General features: G+C 37.3%; 2 protein-coding genes across 4 annotated transcripts; both read right to left on the bottom strand.

Annotated features, from left to right (window-relative positions):
* Positions 1–188: 188 nt before the first annotated feature.
* On the bottom strand, positions 189–4,409 carry LOC111369859 (probable polygalacturonase). 2 transcript variants are annotated; one of them, XM_022991555.1, is made up of 7 exons: positions 4,181–4,409; positions 3,937–3,997; positions 2,811–3,113; positions 2,062–2,182; positions 1,781–1,955; positions 1,594–1,664; positions 189–1,170 (listed from the first exon to the last, which is right to left on the bottom strand). In XM_022991555.1, the coding sequence occupies exons 2-7, from the start codon at positions 3,946–3,948 to the stop codon at positions 497–499; spliced, it is 1,356 nt and encodes a 451-aa protein (XP_022847323.1). In that variant the 5' UTR covers positions 3,949–3,997; positions 4,181–4,409; the 3' UTR covers positions 189–496. The 2 variants fall into 2 exon arrangements, with proteins under 2 accessions (XP_022847323.1, XP_022847324.1); XM_022991556.1 differs by having other exon boundaries at positions 3,925–3,997; positions 4,181–4,401.
* Positions 4,410–6,883: 2,474 nt separating this feature from the next.
* On the bottom strand, positions 6,884–9,967 carry LOC111369857 (60S ribosomal protein L19-3-like). 2 transcript variants are annotated; one of them, XM_022991552.1, is made up of 5 exons: positions 9,784–9,967; positions 8,817–8,939; positions 8,088–8,401; positions 7,688–7,755; positions 6,884–7,367 (listed from the first exon to the last, which is right to left on the bottom strand). In XM_022991552.1, exons 1-5 carry the CDS (start codon positions 9,893–9,895, stop codon positions 7,352–7,354), a joined length of 633 nt encoding a protein of 210 aa, XP_022847320.1. In that variant the 5' UTR covers positions 9,896–9,967; the 3' UTR covers positions 6,884–7,351. The 2 variants fall into 2 exon arrangements, with proteins under 2 accessions (XP_022847320.1, XP_022847318.1); XM_022991550.1 differs by lacking the exon at positions 6,884–7,367 and adding an exon at positions 7,372–7,604.
* Positions 9,968–15,127: the final 5,160 nt, after the last annotated feature.

Raw genomic sequence — 15,127 nt, 5'->3', positions numbered from 1 at the left:
ATCAAACCAGTGGTAAGAAGGGTTGAATAAATTTTGGACAGTATACTGAAATCTTGATTCTAAAGGTCTGTTTCGTATGGGTCTGAGAAAACTACCAGGAATTAATGTCACAATGAGGTCTAATCTGTTTATAGCATGTCCAATGCAGTCGAGTCTACCCTACCATATCTTCTAAACACCGACATAGATAGACAGAATGGAAAGTAACTTGTAAATTAAATGCCATCTAAATCTTGACCATCAATCTTGCAGCAACATCCAGTACAAGAACTTACAACGTGAAGGATTGACAGGTAATTTGAAATCAATGCTCAACTTTACTCAAATGCAAAAAAAAATAAAAATGAAGAAGCCAACTCTATACACAGGGTAATATGATCAGAGACTGCTTATAAAAAAAAGTTTGATAAGAAGAGCACGGGACGGAAGATTGTACAACAGTCGGTAGAAAAATTCCAGCGTCTCATTTTATATAATCGAATATCGAGACTGCACATCATGAAACTGCAACTTCAGTATTTGGGTAGGAGATGAAGAAACAATTAGATGACAAACTCGTAAATGAGCTCTTGAGTTCTGGACACGGTTCAGGTGATACATTACTAGAGGAACCGAAGACGTTGGAGCATACCCATGATGTGGAGGGGTCAGCGGTGACAGAGAAAGAAACATTTGACAAACATATGGAAGTGAAAGGAGATTCACTAATTCCAGAAAAAATCCCAGCTGCAGAATTTTTTACACCGACCACGTCCTTAAAGGTGATGCCACTGATCACTGGCAATGCATGAAGATCAAATCTGTCATATGGATGTGATTTGCACTGACCTGTTGCCTTGATTCCTCGCTGTACATTTTCCATGAGCACGTCTGATACGTATATGCCTTTGATATAGCCACCCCTTCCTTTATCTATCTTAAGCCCAATACCAGTAGGAGAGTCGTGCACATGAAGGTGCTCGAGAAGTATATTGGATATGCCACCCGAAATCTCGCAGCCAAAGGCTATTCCTGATCCGGAAGAAGAATGCACAGAAACCCCCTGAATGTGTACATTCGCGGTCGGTTTGCCATATGCAATTCCATACTCGTCCCCACCACTTTTAAGCGCAATAGCATCATAACCTGTGCTAATGTTGCTGTTCTCAATGCAAACGTGCTCGGAAGAATCTGAAAATTCACATTTCAAGTTAAACTAAATAGAGCGATATTAGACGAGTAAGAATTGAAAATTTAAATTTAACACCAAATGACTCATAATGGCATAATCACTTTTAATAACAAGAGCATCATTAACCACTCTAATTTACTATTAGGGATGGAAACATATTTACGGAAGGATCTGAAAATTCACATTGCGAGTTTTCCTATGCAGAGAAACATTGGACGAGAAAATCCTGTCTCGTGAATACAATTGGGTTTTGTTTACAGCATTTGGAGAAAGTAAAGAGAAAGTTCCATAACTCTTCAAGGGAAAATCTTGTGTTTGAGACGAGACGTGTAAAAAGTAAAAAATTAAACGTATCCATGTGAATATTTGAAGTTCATCACACAAGTAATCGTGCAACGATTCAGATTTAGATTTCAATGGACCTGGGACTATTCCGCTAGAGTATGGAGCATCGGGTGGAGAATAAATTGTTACATTCTGAACTAGAACCTTCCTGCATCACATTGCATAAAGAAAAAAAGTAAAACTTGTTAACTTGAGCACATTAATCTAGAGATAATCTTCAACTTGCAATTAAAAAAATGAAATAGAGAGATCCAACCAAGCCACCTGCAATAAGCAAAGTAAATGTTCCAAGCAGGTGCATTTAAGAAGGTTAAGTTTGAGATAACAATGTTGTTTGAATCAATGAATTCCACTAAATGCGGTCGACTATAATTTAGAGAATGAGCGGTGAATTGCTCCCACCAAATGGAGCCTTGGCCATCAATTGTTCCATTATCGCCTATACGATAGGTAGAAAATAAGTAAAATTGCACAAGAATGGCAATGTTAAATTGTAAAAATATGGGAAAAAGTGGTAAATTGGTTGAGTTACTAGCAGAACATACCTGTTATCACAACATCAGTTAAATTATTTCCAGTAATTAAGCTGCCGTATCTTCTATCGTGTAGCTCAATACCTCGCCCATAAGACGGTAAAGGTTCAAGTACATCCCAGTAACTATGATTCTGCAAAAGTGAGTAGAATACTTTTAAAAATACTCTAATTCCAATACGAAAACAAAGTAATGTCGAATTCATTAGGGCAACTCTTGTCAGGACAAAACTTTTGGCAGAAACAACTCAATTTAGTGACACTCCCAAGAATCCATTTTTCCTTTTATAAATATCCAATCTATTTTAACATTTTTCTATTAAGAGGTCTTTCAGGAAAACAAGTTAAAAATCAAACACGACGCTTTTTCAGGGCAGATAGATGTTCTAAATTTGTAATGCGGCAAAAATCGTAGGATTGTGCACCATGTGAATAAAATCTGCAGAAGGTATTGATTAAAATCAGGGTATATTCATATCTCCTAAAGGAGCAACAGTGAGAAAAGAAAAATAACGATAGGCAGAGCATTTTATTATGTCTAATCAAAAGCCCACCTAATAAGGTTTTCAATCGGTAAGAGGAAGACCAAACTCGAGAAGAATTATACAAGTAGAAACCCTTTATTGGTCCAATGAACAAAATGTGGTCACTATGGTCAGTTCTAGCAGATTGAAGTGAAAAATAGCATTCATCTTCATAAACTATCGGCCCTAAATTCCTTTTTTTAAGAAACAAGGTAAATTTCTGTACTAAAATGACAACCTGAGAGCCAAGAATGATGGCATCTTTTTCCAGGAAAAGCGTCATATGACTAGTAAGGTTGATGCTTCCAGTAAGCCACCTTCCCTTGGGTACATAAAGTTGGGCACCACCTTTGTCAGCAAATGCCTTCGAATAGAAAATGGCATTTTGAAATGCCAGAGTGTTTAATGTTTTCCCATCCCCAACAGCCCCAAATTCCAAAACAGAAATGGTGTGAGGTCTGGGTGTTAACGGCTGGAAAGACTCGCATTCTCCATCGTATTCCGCAGCATAACTCAATGCCAGGAGCAAAAGAAAAACCACCTGTAAAGCAAGAAGACAGAAAGAAAAGGTTAAAGGACAGTTCATAAATAGACACAGCATTTGGATAGCACTGGACTAAATACCAAACACGCACCCAGTGATTTGTCTCATACACTGCCATTAAGTAACAGCCATAATTCAACAAAAGAGTATGTCAACGTACAGATTAACACGGTAGGATAACAAAATTCAAAATGACAAGATCATTATCTTAAAACATAAATAAGGAACACTGCATTTTTAAAGCGGTTTAAAGAAAAGAGTAACGCTCAGAACAGATTCCAACAGTTGACATACATGAATATGAGTACAAGCGACTACTTTCAACCTAGCTACAAGTACCAAGTATTCCTTTTATCACTGCCAAAAAGAGCCTTTGATTTACCAACAAACATGGCTTAAATCTAGTGTTCAATAATTAGTTCTCTTATAGACAAAGTAGACAAATTAAACATTGCATGTACTGCACCAGCATCAAACCCATTTCATAATGCTGCAACCAAATATCAACACTCACGCCAATTTTTATGCGAAGATAAGACAACAAGTGCATCTTTGTATACATAAAACATGATGGTACAATGAACAAGAATTTAGTTTCTTTTTCTTTGTTACTATCGTCCGATCCGGTCCGTTCCTACTTACCAAACATGCTTAACAGTTTAAAATAAACATTACCTATTAGGAAGCTACCAATAAATAAAGAAAAACTCTCATAACTTGAACAGGAAAAGGAAAAATAAAATAATAAATTTATCCAGAAACTACAATAATTGAAGAAATCTTTGATCACTGAAATTCAAAAAATTACCTACATACTTACAAGCTTCTTCATAACTTTTTTCTTCTCTCTGATTCAAGACCACACCTCCAAAACCCTTCAACTGCACATTAAATTGGGAAGAAGAACAAAGAAAAGGGTAAAATTACATAAAAACTGTAAACTATGAAAAAATACTGCCGAGTTAAATGAAGATCTTTTTGGGTAACTAAATTATATTTGGGAAAGTGAGACAAAATACGATAAATCAAATAATTTCGGAAAGTGAAACAAGAATTATACTTACTTATCAACTTAATTCAATGATCATGAGCCATTAATCACTGTATGTGATTTCTGTCAAATGGGTATGTGCCCACAGTAAAACGCTGCGGGAATTTTTTTTGCTGTGGATTAGCCTTGATGGATTCGCAGGTCTGCCATGGAGCTGGGGAGTCTGATTCTTGGTCCTCAGTTTGAACTGGTGAAGTGGTGTCGTGTCTCTCGGTGGACCATGTTGTCTGTACGTTCCTAATTGGATTAATTCACACATGGTTACCGTACCGTGACTACCTAAATTAAGCTCATCTGTCCTCCTTTATTTTACATTTTGCCCATTATCTTTTTGTACTTTAATCATTTTTAATCACATATTTTTTATTAAAATAATATTACACATAAATAATAAAAATTTTATTTTCTTTAATCACACATTCTCTATCAATCACTATTCCATAATATATTTTTTCAAAGTAATGATACCTAATTTTAATTCACTTTTGTACTTTATATTTAGGATAAGCTGCTTGTACACCAAGTGGTGTCCATCCTTCTAACATAGAAGAAGCCCATTTTTAATAAATTATATTTTATTTGAAGCGAGCCCCCTCCATGTGAAGAGGGATGGACACCCCGATATAAATGTAACATGACCCATTTATTTAATGTCACCATAATCATTTAAATCAATTTTGATTCACAATGATCATCCAACATCATATAAAGTTTCAATCAAACCATCAAATTATTATCCAAAAAAAAAAATTAAAAAAAAAATTATAAACACGTCCAACTTTATATAACGTTTCAATCAAGCCACAGTATTACACTTTATATTATATATATAATTTTTGAATTTTGGTTAGTCAAATTTTCTTGTATTGTGTTTATTTTTGTTTGTGATTCTCATCATTGTTTTTGTTGTAGGAATAATTATGCATGAATTTTTTAGTGTGTTTGTATTTTTCTGTTATGTTAATAATTTGGTTGCTGGAATGAAATGTTATATAAAGTTAGATAACCATGATAAATCAAAAGTAATTTGTGTGCTCATAGTTGCAAAAAATATAAAGTGCAGTGGCCATAGTTGGATTTAATGCATTCCTGATTGAGGTGAATTTTCATTTATTCTCATGTCTTTAATGCGGCTTAAAATAATAAGAGTCTGTTTGGCATGACTTTTGAAAAATCAAAAGAAGTTTATGAGATTTAAAAGTAACTTTTTGACCCATTAAACTAATTTTATGAAAGTAATTCTTTTAGCTAGAAGAGATTTTAGAAAAAAAACTATGGTTTCTTCTAAACACACTTTCTGAATAGGAAATTTTTTTGGAAATTAATTTTCAAAAAAAATTAAGATAACTTCTTCAAAAAGTAAAAGCAAAAATAAAAAATCATGCCAAACGAGCTTAAAAACTTTTTGTGGGCCGCAATAAGGCTGACAGGACAATGCAAAGTGAAAGAAGATGTGTGATTCGTGAACTTCTTTTCTTGACAAATGAAACAATAATGGTGTTGGAAAATTAAGTATCAACTAATATTGTATTGCTCAATGCAATGATATAATGAACGAGATTGAGAACCCACTTGTCGCACAAGGGGTGCCTTCACAGTGGCTTTACTGGGCACACACAATGGGGATGAGTGGATTAATTTTTTTATTCATGTTGGGCTCATCCTTTGTGAGTTATCTGGTCAGGTTCCGTGAGCCTAACTTCTATAAAGGAGGAAAAATTTCGAGATTGTGTGAGATCGTAGTTCGCAAACTAACACACGTAACTTACTATGAGAGGGAAAACATAGCATGTCACAAAGAGCGAGACATGATTTGGAACCCTACAATGGGAGGGACACTTTGTGAGTCGGATTTTAGTAACGAGGCCTTTTAAAATAGTCGAGTTAATTTTAGGTCGCCAAACCGTACAACCGATGAAAAAGACCCTATATGAATGTGAAATCGGGATGAAAAGAGAGACTGTGATTGCATAAAACCCTTGGAAAAGGCCCCTACAGGGAACCAGCTCGGCCCCCCTGATATGCAAGGGCCTGTACGCTTAGCAGGCCCCAAAACCCTTATGTCAAGTTCCAAGAGTCCAGACTAAGTCACCTTGTGCATGTATGAAACGCGTTCGATTGTATGCAATGAAAATGACTTTTAACTTTTTTTGCAAGAAGTTGACCTTTCAGATGCAAGCCTCCAAACCGACGGTGGATAAAAAGATGGGGTGAAAGGATTCCAACATCAAATTATTTACAAGAAAAGCTTCTGCCTTGTTTGGTTTAGACAAATATAAGACTTTCAATAGAATTTAATTATAATTTATGAAATACTTCATTGAAAAGTTATAAATTCCATGAAATGTATAGTTAATATTAATTATCAATTATTATATATATAGTACTTGAGTATCATCCAATGACATGCCATTACCGTTCACCAAACATGGTCACGCAGGCATAAAATTCTGACTGTATTTTTTCACACGACATTCCACTTCTGTTAACCAAATTTGCATATTCACTTCTTGAAAGTCTTGGTTCAAGGACTTCGATTTACGATTTGGTGGGAACTGCTGGCTTGAAAGAACTTCCCTAGTCATAATTCTGGTTCAATTAGGAACATTCTATTAACAGGTGTGCTACCTAGGCTTTAAGCATAACAGTCAAAATTGACCTTATCATTGAATTGTTTAAAACATAGTCATATTTTTCATAAATTCGCACAATCCTGTCAATCAATCTCTCAAAATTCTTCTGTTAATGTGGCACTTTCTATGAATCAATAACCAAACTAAACATATCATGCGACTCAAACATGCCGTGATGGGGGCTGAGGTGGCATCACCTGTTTGAGTAGCAGGGCCGAAACTAAACACCAGTTACGAAACCTAAAAATCAATGGTTACATAGGACAACATTTTCCCATCAGCCTAGTCAATTCTTGGAAAGAATGTCCTAAACCTTGACTTAAGGAGAATCTGTTATGAAGTCTCGTTACGTTGTCTAACCCAAATGTAAATACGCCCATTAGGGATTTACTGAATTCTGGACTACCAAAGATGCAAGTCTCAAAGGATGTGGTGTTTCGTATGAATTCGGATTCCACTTCACAGTAAAGCTCTCCAGCAGGACCAAGATCAATCATGCGCTAGAAAAACATTCCACTCCCAAAAGATACTCGAGCAAGAGCAAAAGACGATCATTTTCTGAAGAAGCTAATGCCAAAAGGAAATTTACAGCCACAATTATTAAATCAAAATATGACAAACTACAGTGATGTATCTTTATACTCCTTTCGTCTAAATATAGATAGCAAAGTTTTATCAAAAGATAACAACACAAAAGTAGAAAAACAAAGTGACATACTAACAGAAACAGTGCCATGGCATAAAGCCACAAATCTTTAAAATTAACCATGATAGATATTTCACTTCTTAGCTTTTTTACTTCCCCTGCATTGAAAAAATTTAAAAAGGTCAGAGCACAGTTCAAATAACTTGTAGTGGTCATTGCATCATCTTTAGAAGTCACTTACTGAGCTGGCTGGGATGGAGGGGCGGCGGCTGCTGCTGCTGCAGGTGGTGGCGCTCTCTCTCCTGGCCCCTGAAATAGAAAGCTCAGAGGCAATTGCTCAATCAACATTAAAACAAAGTTCAAATACCAAGTAGAATTTGATACTTTCATTAAAGACAGTTCTTCATAATCCTGGGCACTAGGCAGAAAAGTACAACATATGTCAAGGCAAAGTGAAACACGCACAATCGTTTAATTGTATGATACCATATTGAGTTCGTCTCCTGGTCTAGAGTAGACAAAAGCTTAGACATGCATGCATACACACAAAACAATTCCACATGTAAGTTATTCATGTTCCTTATTTTTGTCATATTCAGAGCATCTGCATACAATCCAACTATTATCAAAGTTGCACTCACCTGTGCTAGACGTTCCTCCCTCCTAGCCATCTTTCTTTCCCTACTAGCCTTGTTCTTTGCTCTCTTAGCCTCAAACTGATCAGACAAGTTCTTCTCTCTGGCCTTCTCAGCCTTAGATTTGTGGATGCTCTCCATCAAAACACGTTTGTTCTTGAAAACATTACCCTTCACCTTCATGTACATGTCATGATACATGTGCTTGTCAATCTTCTTCGACTCCCTGTACTTACGCAGCAAGCGCCTGAGGACCCTCATCCTCCGCATCCAAAGGACTTTAGTGGGTAATCTGGCCTCCCTAGTACCCTTGCGTTTACCTGCAATTATTTGGAAGCATCTTCAAAATTGGGCTTGTATTCTTCTCTTCCCAACAAATAGCTAATCTAAACTAACAAGGACACCAATGCATGTAAGCATGTTGTCATAACGTTAAAATAATAATCTAATTTCTCAGCAGCAGTCAAAATTTTAAATCTGAGTTATGTTAATATGGGGATATATACAACATAAGAATCATGACTTCAGCTTTCATATTTCGAGAAAAGAAGATAGAGTTGTTTACTTTAATTTTATGGATAAATATAAGGACCATCGTAAGATCCCTGTATTGCGTAAAACTAGCTTAATGACCAAAACCATGCAGAAATTTGTTCTTGCTAAAAGTACAACTACTACAATTCGAGCAATCAATAATCCAGGATCTACAAAATTGTGGCAATCAGAAGACAGTACCATATCCAGAGTGACGTCCCTTTCTCTTGGCCTCCTTCATTCTGCGAGCACGGGATCGAGAGTGAATCTTGGTTGGCTTCCTGATGATTAGACCATCCCTAACCAACTTCCTAACGTTTTGCCCTGCATTTCAGGTTTTGAAAATCTTTAATAACATTATCACAGCTCACAACGCTAAATGCTTATTAAATAGTGCCCCCCCAAAAAAAGGTGCTACTGAATTCCATGGTTCAGAAAATATGTATATCAAACTCAGAAACAATGCACGACACAAGTCAATAAATGGTATATCCAGCAAATTCTAGTTCAATGCTTGAAGGTTCAGAAAATAGGGCAAACATTCCATAACAGGACTCAGATTCATTTATCATAAGAAGTTCAATAAAAACTCCATATGCATCTAAAAAAAAACTAATAATTTATCTCATGGTTGGCTTTGCTGCTTTCGAAGTAGCTGCTAGGGTTTTATTAGCAATATTAGCTAAAAAATGTTCTTTTGGCAGTTAAAAAGGGTCTTAACCTCCAATAGACAACAGAAGCAAGCAATTAGTTACTTTAGTAGCAAAGAAACAAAGCCAAAACATGTTGATCATAGGCTGGTCTAACTTATTATTTCCTATCACTTCTACAAATTGCTTCGATCGAATCTTATAAAAACAATTCAAATGAACATGTGTTTGCACACCATAAACAGTAAAACTAAGTGTCAGAAAATTTAACAGATAAACTACGTTCAATGATAAATTTAATAACACAATTAAATTAAATTTATTGATATATATTATACAATATACAAGAAAAATCGAAATAAAAAAAATAATCAGTTAAACACGATGATTAAGAAGTTATTAAACGAATCAAATCCATTAGATATTCATGAAATGAGTACAAAGAGTGCTTATCATATATACATACAAGCATATATCTGTGTATGAATTTGAAATTGAGGGAGGAGATGAAAGCGTACGGGAATTGGCCTTGTAGATTTCATCGACTTCATTAGGGTCAAGCCAGACCTTTCGTTTGCCGCACTTGAGGACGCTGGAGGCGAGCCGCTTCTGTAGCTTCAGCGACACCATTTTCTCTCACTATATATCTCCCCCTCTCTCTCTAGGTTTCTTCGCAGCTGTGCAAATGGAAGGAAAATCAGAAAGGGTGACGATAAGCTTTATATGTCACACGATTGTTCTAGGGTTTATCCTACCAGCATTTTACTTTCTATTTGGGCTTTCCGTTATTGGGCCGAAAACAGATTTATACAGGACCTCAGGCCCAAAAGTACTCTTTTAGCACATTTGTGGGCCTGGCCCGGAAATTGATCTACTGAAGGCACTACATCATTCGAAAATTAGTTTATCGACTCGAACTATCCAATCATAGCATCGGTCATTGGGTTACTGGTTTGATTAACAAGTCATGAGTTAACCGATGTATCATTGCTAAACGTAAATATAAATAAAAAACATTTAAAAAATAATTAATAATTGATATGTATTAAGACTCGACACATTTCAAAAATTCCTTTTCCTCTCTCACGACCCCTTTCTACCCAAATTGTATATTATAACATGTCTAAGGTTGGAGATTGGTGTTGAAAATTTGAGCAAATGCATATAAAACTTTTACCAAGATATAGGATAAGTCAATGACCCATCTGATTTTATGAGGGTTTATATGGTTCTAGTCTATATTTGACTAATGTAAGTTATTTCTTTGTTCTCATTAATATAATAATAATATTCATTTAATCTTTGTGAAATGGATGTAACTAATTCCTGCATAGTGATGACAGCCCTTGTAGAAACACGATCAACGAGGAAAATTTAGGGTGGCTATAGATGGTAAATGAAATTGCTAGTGCCATATCGAGTACTGACGATTCATGGAACCTTAACAAAAAAATTTGGGGGTTGCTACTAAAGTGAATCCTTTAGTTAGCATAAAACTCGTTAAATGAATGATCTCAACACAAGTAGAAAGCTATGAATAAATAGAAAGGCATTGAATCAATAAACATTATAAAAAATAGACAATAATAAAATATTTCTATCATTTATTAGAATCTACAATATTTGCTAAAAGTTATATGCAACATCTCGAAAACAATATAAATCACAAATAATTCAAGTAGCAGTTAATTATTTGAAAGCATTAAGGAACTAGCTACATTCCTCCAGACAAGTAATGTCAAAAACATGAAATTTTGTCAAAATATCAAAACATTATTTACATTGTTGTCCTATTATGTAGTAACTTAGACAATCATATTCAAATTGCAATAATACATATTGGAATAGGACATTACAGGATTCTATGAATGAGAAGAGATACTTGGACTTGAAGGATTGTTTTTGTGCCCATGGTTCGTAACTATACCCCATGAATAGATGCCCTTTGATGTAGTAATTTAATTTAATTTTTTTTTAAATTTAATCATTTCTCAAAGAAGCTTGTTAGAGACTTGACACAACCATGTATAAGTTTGCCTTATTTCCAATTGCTATATGGACCGACCAACTCTCGTAGCTACAGCATATTTGTTCATATAAACAAAATTTAACTTCTTTCTTTTCTTTTTAATTCTATTTAGTATCATTCAATTCACCTTACCAAATATACAATTAAAGTAATCTGATGACCCATTCTTGTTTTGCTCGTGAATGAGACTTGATTTTACTCGATCCCTTGATATATGACATTTTCGATATACCTATCCATAATAAGAATGGATTAATGAGGTCGTGTATGTGTTCTTTTCATTTGGCTCCCAGAACTTATTTACTACTAAATTAATAATCAAATATGAGAGGAACAACTTTGACTATATTTTTCATTCTCATTTTTATAAGAATAAGAATCAAACGGGGCTTAATATGCAATGTCCTAATAACTACACATTCGGAAATTGTAACACCTTGAATTTTAATTATATTTTCATATGAGCTAAATCTATTGTTAGTCATTTAGCAGATGAAACAGTCTATACAATCTATGCCGTCATAGTAAAGTCCAAATATGTAGATTCAAGTGAATAACTGGTTTAGTTATGCACAACTAGACCTTTTATGTTTAGGAAGTGAACATCTAAGTGAGTAGTAATTGCAAATGTACGGTTAAAATTAATATTTGACTTTACTTTAAATTATAATGAGATTATAATTTTTTCTTCAAAACAAGTAAAATCTTTACCGTTAAGTTAATTAATTAAGTGGTAGTGAGAACTTCATCTGTTCTATTATCTTCCCTCACCCCTTACACTTCAGCTGAGTCTAATGAGGCTCGGGTGCGGAGCCTTAAACCGTGGACGCAAAACCTTGGACGTGCAAGAGTTCGTTATTGCCTTTTTTAATTTTGTTTTTTTTACAATTTAAAAAAAAAAGTTATGAAACTCAACCCCTTTTTTATTTAATTTGTCTATGTTTTGCATAGGTTTATAAATAGTATATAAATATTAAGTCTTTTAATTATTCAATAATGGAAATTGACAACTAAATACTTCCCAAACATACCAATTGTTACGCCCCTAACTGAACCCACATCGGCGAGGTATGGAACTCTCATACAAAGTGGTTTCACTTCAGAAAGTCCACCACCACGTCAAATGAGGTGTGGAACGTTCATACGAAGTGATTCCAAATGAGATGTCTGCTATCACACTACGAGACATAGGTAATTCTGCAAAACTGACCGAAGCGCCCTATCCCCCTGAATCCGAGGCGAAATGATTCCCGTGGACCTCGGCCTGAGGATCCACCGTCGATTTCAGAATGAGATCTTTGTCAAGATCTTTTCTACCCTAAGGTTTAAAGTGATTTGATGTCTACATGAGGCTAGTTGATGTGACCTATCAACTTTATATCAACTCAACTCTGGAGAAGTAACTACCCACCCACTCTACAGATGCGGTTGATTGACGCCTATGAGCAGAGGACTCATACCGTTTAGATGTATACACGTGTCTCACATCCAACAGCTCTCCTCACTTATAAATACTCAAGGTTTGGCAAGAGGTAAAGGTAATGAAACTCTTCCTATTCAGCACTCCATAGCAAGCAAATATATATTCTCCTCCCCACTATTTTGTACAACTTTGGTACTATTCCGATCACATGAGCCTAACTTGACCGTCGGAATGTATACGGGTGCCGCCATCCCCACTGGTCCCGACCGTGTGCATCTGACTGTGCGCAGGGAGGAATACGTGGAGTGGCTATCGGTTAGCCACGTAGAGGGTCCAATTTTCGAGGTCAACAGATTGACGCCGTCTATGGAAAATCTTCCCGTTCAAAGTTCTACATTCTCTACTGGAGAAAACACCGGAAAACTAGCAACTTACCCTGAAAATGGAACGTTCTTGAAAAAGAACAAAGCCCAGTTATATCATAAATTCTTATCACCCTTGAAAAAGGAGATAGAATGAGTTCCAGCCATGAAGACGACAATCCCATGAGAAAGGCCTCTGAAGAAGAGGTGCTCCATAACAATGTCACTCACTAGAGACCCCATCATCGGCGTCGCTGAGGTGCAAGAACAGCCATGCTCACTGAAAGGATGACTCAAATAGCGGCGGGCATGAGAGACATTGCAGCTCAGAATATGACGATGCATGAACTTCTCATGCAAGCCCAAGATCACCAAGGCTATCAAATGTCCCAAGGATCTTACCCAGTGCAGGAAGCCCTTGTATCCGTTCCCGAGGCCATATGAGCTGGCACAGAGAACGCCCACTCGAAACAGAAGTGGGCGCGGAAGCCACATCCTATGTGCAGGAAAGCCAGCCAGCGGAACCACAGCTAGGGGACAATTTCCCTCAAGAATATGAGGAATAAAGATCAGTAAGCGTCTTCGACCGAATAGGGCAGGACCCTAGTAATAGGGCCCGCTCAGTGCAAAGATCAGTTCGAAAAGACCAGGAATAAGAACAGACACCTCCTCCTAGAAATAGGAGGGATAAAAGGAACCTAATCGATTGGGGAAGCCGAGGAGAAGCACCTTCACCTCCCCAAGATATTCAAGATAATGAAGGGTCAGATGGGCCCTGTCGATCTTATGAGATCGATGACGATGATGATAACCTTCCTTTTTCAAGGGAGATCTGAAGCTTCCCAATGCTAGCGAACTTCATGTCCCCTAAAATCCCCAAGTATGAAGGAAAGGGGGACCCAGAGAAGCACCTCACAAAGTACATGACACGGATGAGCCTCAGGGGAGCCTCGCCTGCTTTGAAATGCAGAGCCTTCCACTTAACCCTGGGCAGAGCCGCTGAAGTGTGGTACAACAGACTTTCTCCCCTGAGTATTAGGAGTTGGCCAGATTTAAAGAAGACATTCTTAAACCAATACCTCTCATGCAGGGAAGGAGAAACCCCAGTGCAACGCCTGCAAAATATGAGGCAGGCTCCTGGAGCGACGCTGAAAAGCTATCTCACCAGGTTTACAGACGAAATCACATACTGCGAACATGTTACTGACAGAGAAGCCCTTTCAGCTCTAAAAGGCGGCCTCAACATCAACACTTTGTTCTGGAGAGACGTGCACAGCAAGAATCCTGCGACCTATGACGAACTGGTGAAAATCGTCAGTGAGGAGATGATTGATCATCGAAATCGTGCCGCGTAGGGACTCCCTCCGCCTCAGAGGCAGGTAGGTCGAGGACCCGCAGCGCACATCGTCACTCAGCAGTGGACTCAAGTAGGTCATGCAGTAGCTCTCACCTCCGGACAGGCACTGGCTTCCGCCATATTGAATGCAGTACCGGTATTGGCATACGAGAATGCTCCTGGCGAAGCAGGACCATCCGGAAAAACTGATAGTAAGAAGAAGAAAAGGTTAAACAAGTCCTTGGAAAGGACGAGATTTTGCACTTTCCAGCAACTCTATGGGCATGACACTAGTGAGTGCCGAGACGCCAATCGACGCCCTGATCTAAGCAACCCACATCCTTCCAGCAGGAGTGAATATACTCGCAGATCCGCCTCCCCGAACAGGGGAGAAAGAGGACATAGGAAGCAATCACATCGGAGAAGAGAATCAAGGGACCGAGGCCAGTCTAGACAAAGAGATCAGGCCCCATTCTCTGGGAGCCAAGTCATCAGGGAGATCATTGGGGGACCTCACATCGGTGGCAACACTACGAACGCCCAAAGAAATTACACAAGGGAAGCAAATGACCCACCAATGATTACCTACATTGTCAATGAGTCACAAGCGATTGATAAGATGACCCCAATCACCTTATCCCAGGAAGATGCAAATGGAGTTCACCACCCCCATTGTGACGCATTGGTTGTAAGAGTCGTAGTGGCTAGAAAT

This window comes from Olea europaea, chromosome 20 (assembly GCF_002742605.1).
Source record: "Olea europaea var. sylvestris chromosome 20, O_europaea_v1, whole genome shotgun sequence".
Lineage (NCBI taxonomy): Eukaryota > Viridiplantae > Streptophyta > Magnoliopsida > Lamiales > Oleaceae > Olea > Olea europaea.
The sequence above is the reverse complement of the archived record's forward strand: the minus strand, read 5'-3'. Positions and strand labels throughout refer to the sequence as shown.

What these genes read in the sequence shown, in the direction of transcription:
- LOC111369857 (XM_022991550.1), bottom strand. Translation starts at nt 9,895, where the DNA reads ATGGTGTCGCTGAAGCTACAGAAGCGGCTCGCCTCCAGCGTCCTCAAG. An exon ending in GGGACGTCACTCTGGATATG is followed by an intron (nt 8,402 to 8,816) that starts GTACTGTCTTCT and finishes AAATAATTGCAG; the next exon opens with GTAAACGCAAGGGTACTAGG. An exon ending in GGGAGGAACGTCTAGCACAG is followed by an intron (nt 7,756 to 8,087) that starts GTGAGTGCAACT and finishes TTTCTATTTCAG; the next exon opens with GGGCCAGGAGAGAGAGCGCC.
- LOC111369859 (XM_022991555.1), bottom strand. An exon ending in CCATCATTCTTGGCTCTCAG is followed by an intron (nt 2,183 to 2,810) that starts GTTGTCATTTTA and finishes TCACTTTTGCAG; the next exon opens with AATCATAGTTACTGGGATGT. An exon ending in CTCTAGCGGAATAGTCCCAG is followed by an intron (nt 1,171 to 1,593) that starts GTCCATTGAAAT and finishes GTGAATTTTCAG; the next exon opens with ATTCTTCCGAGCACGTTTGC.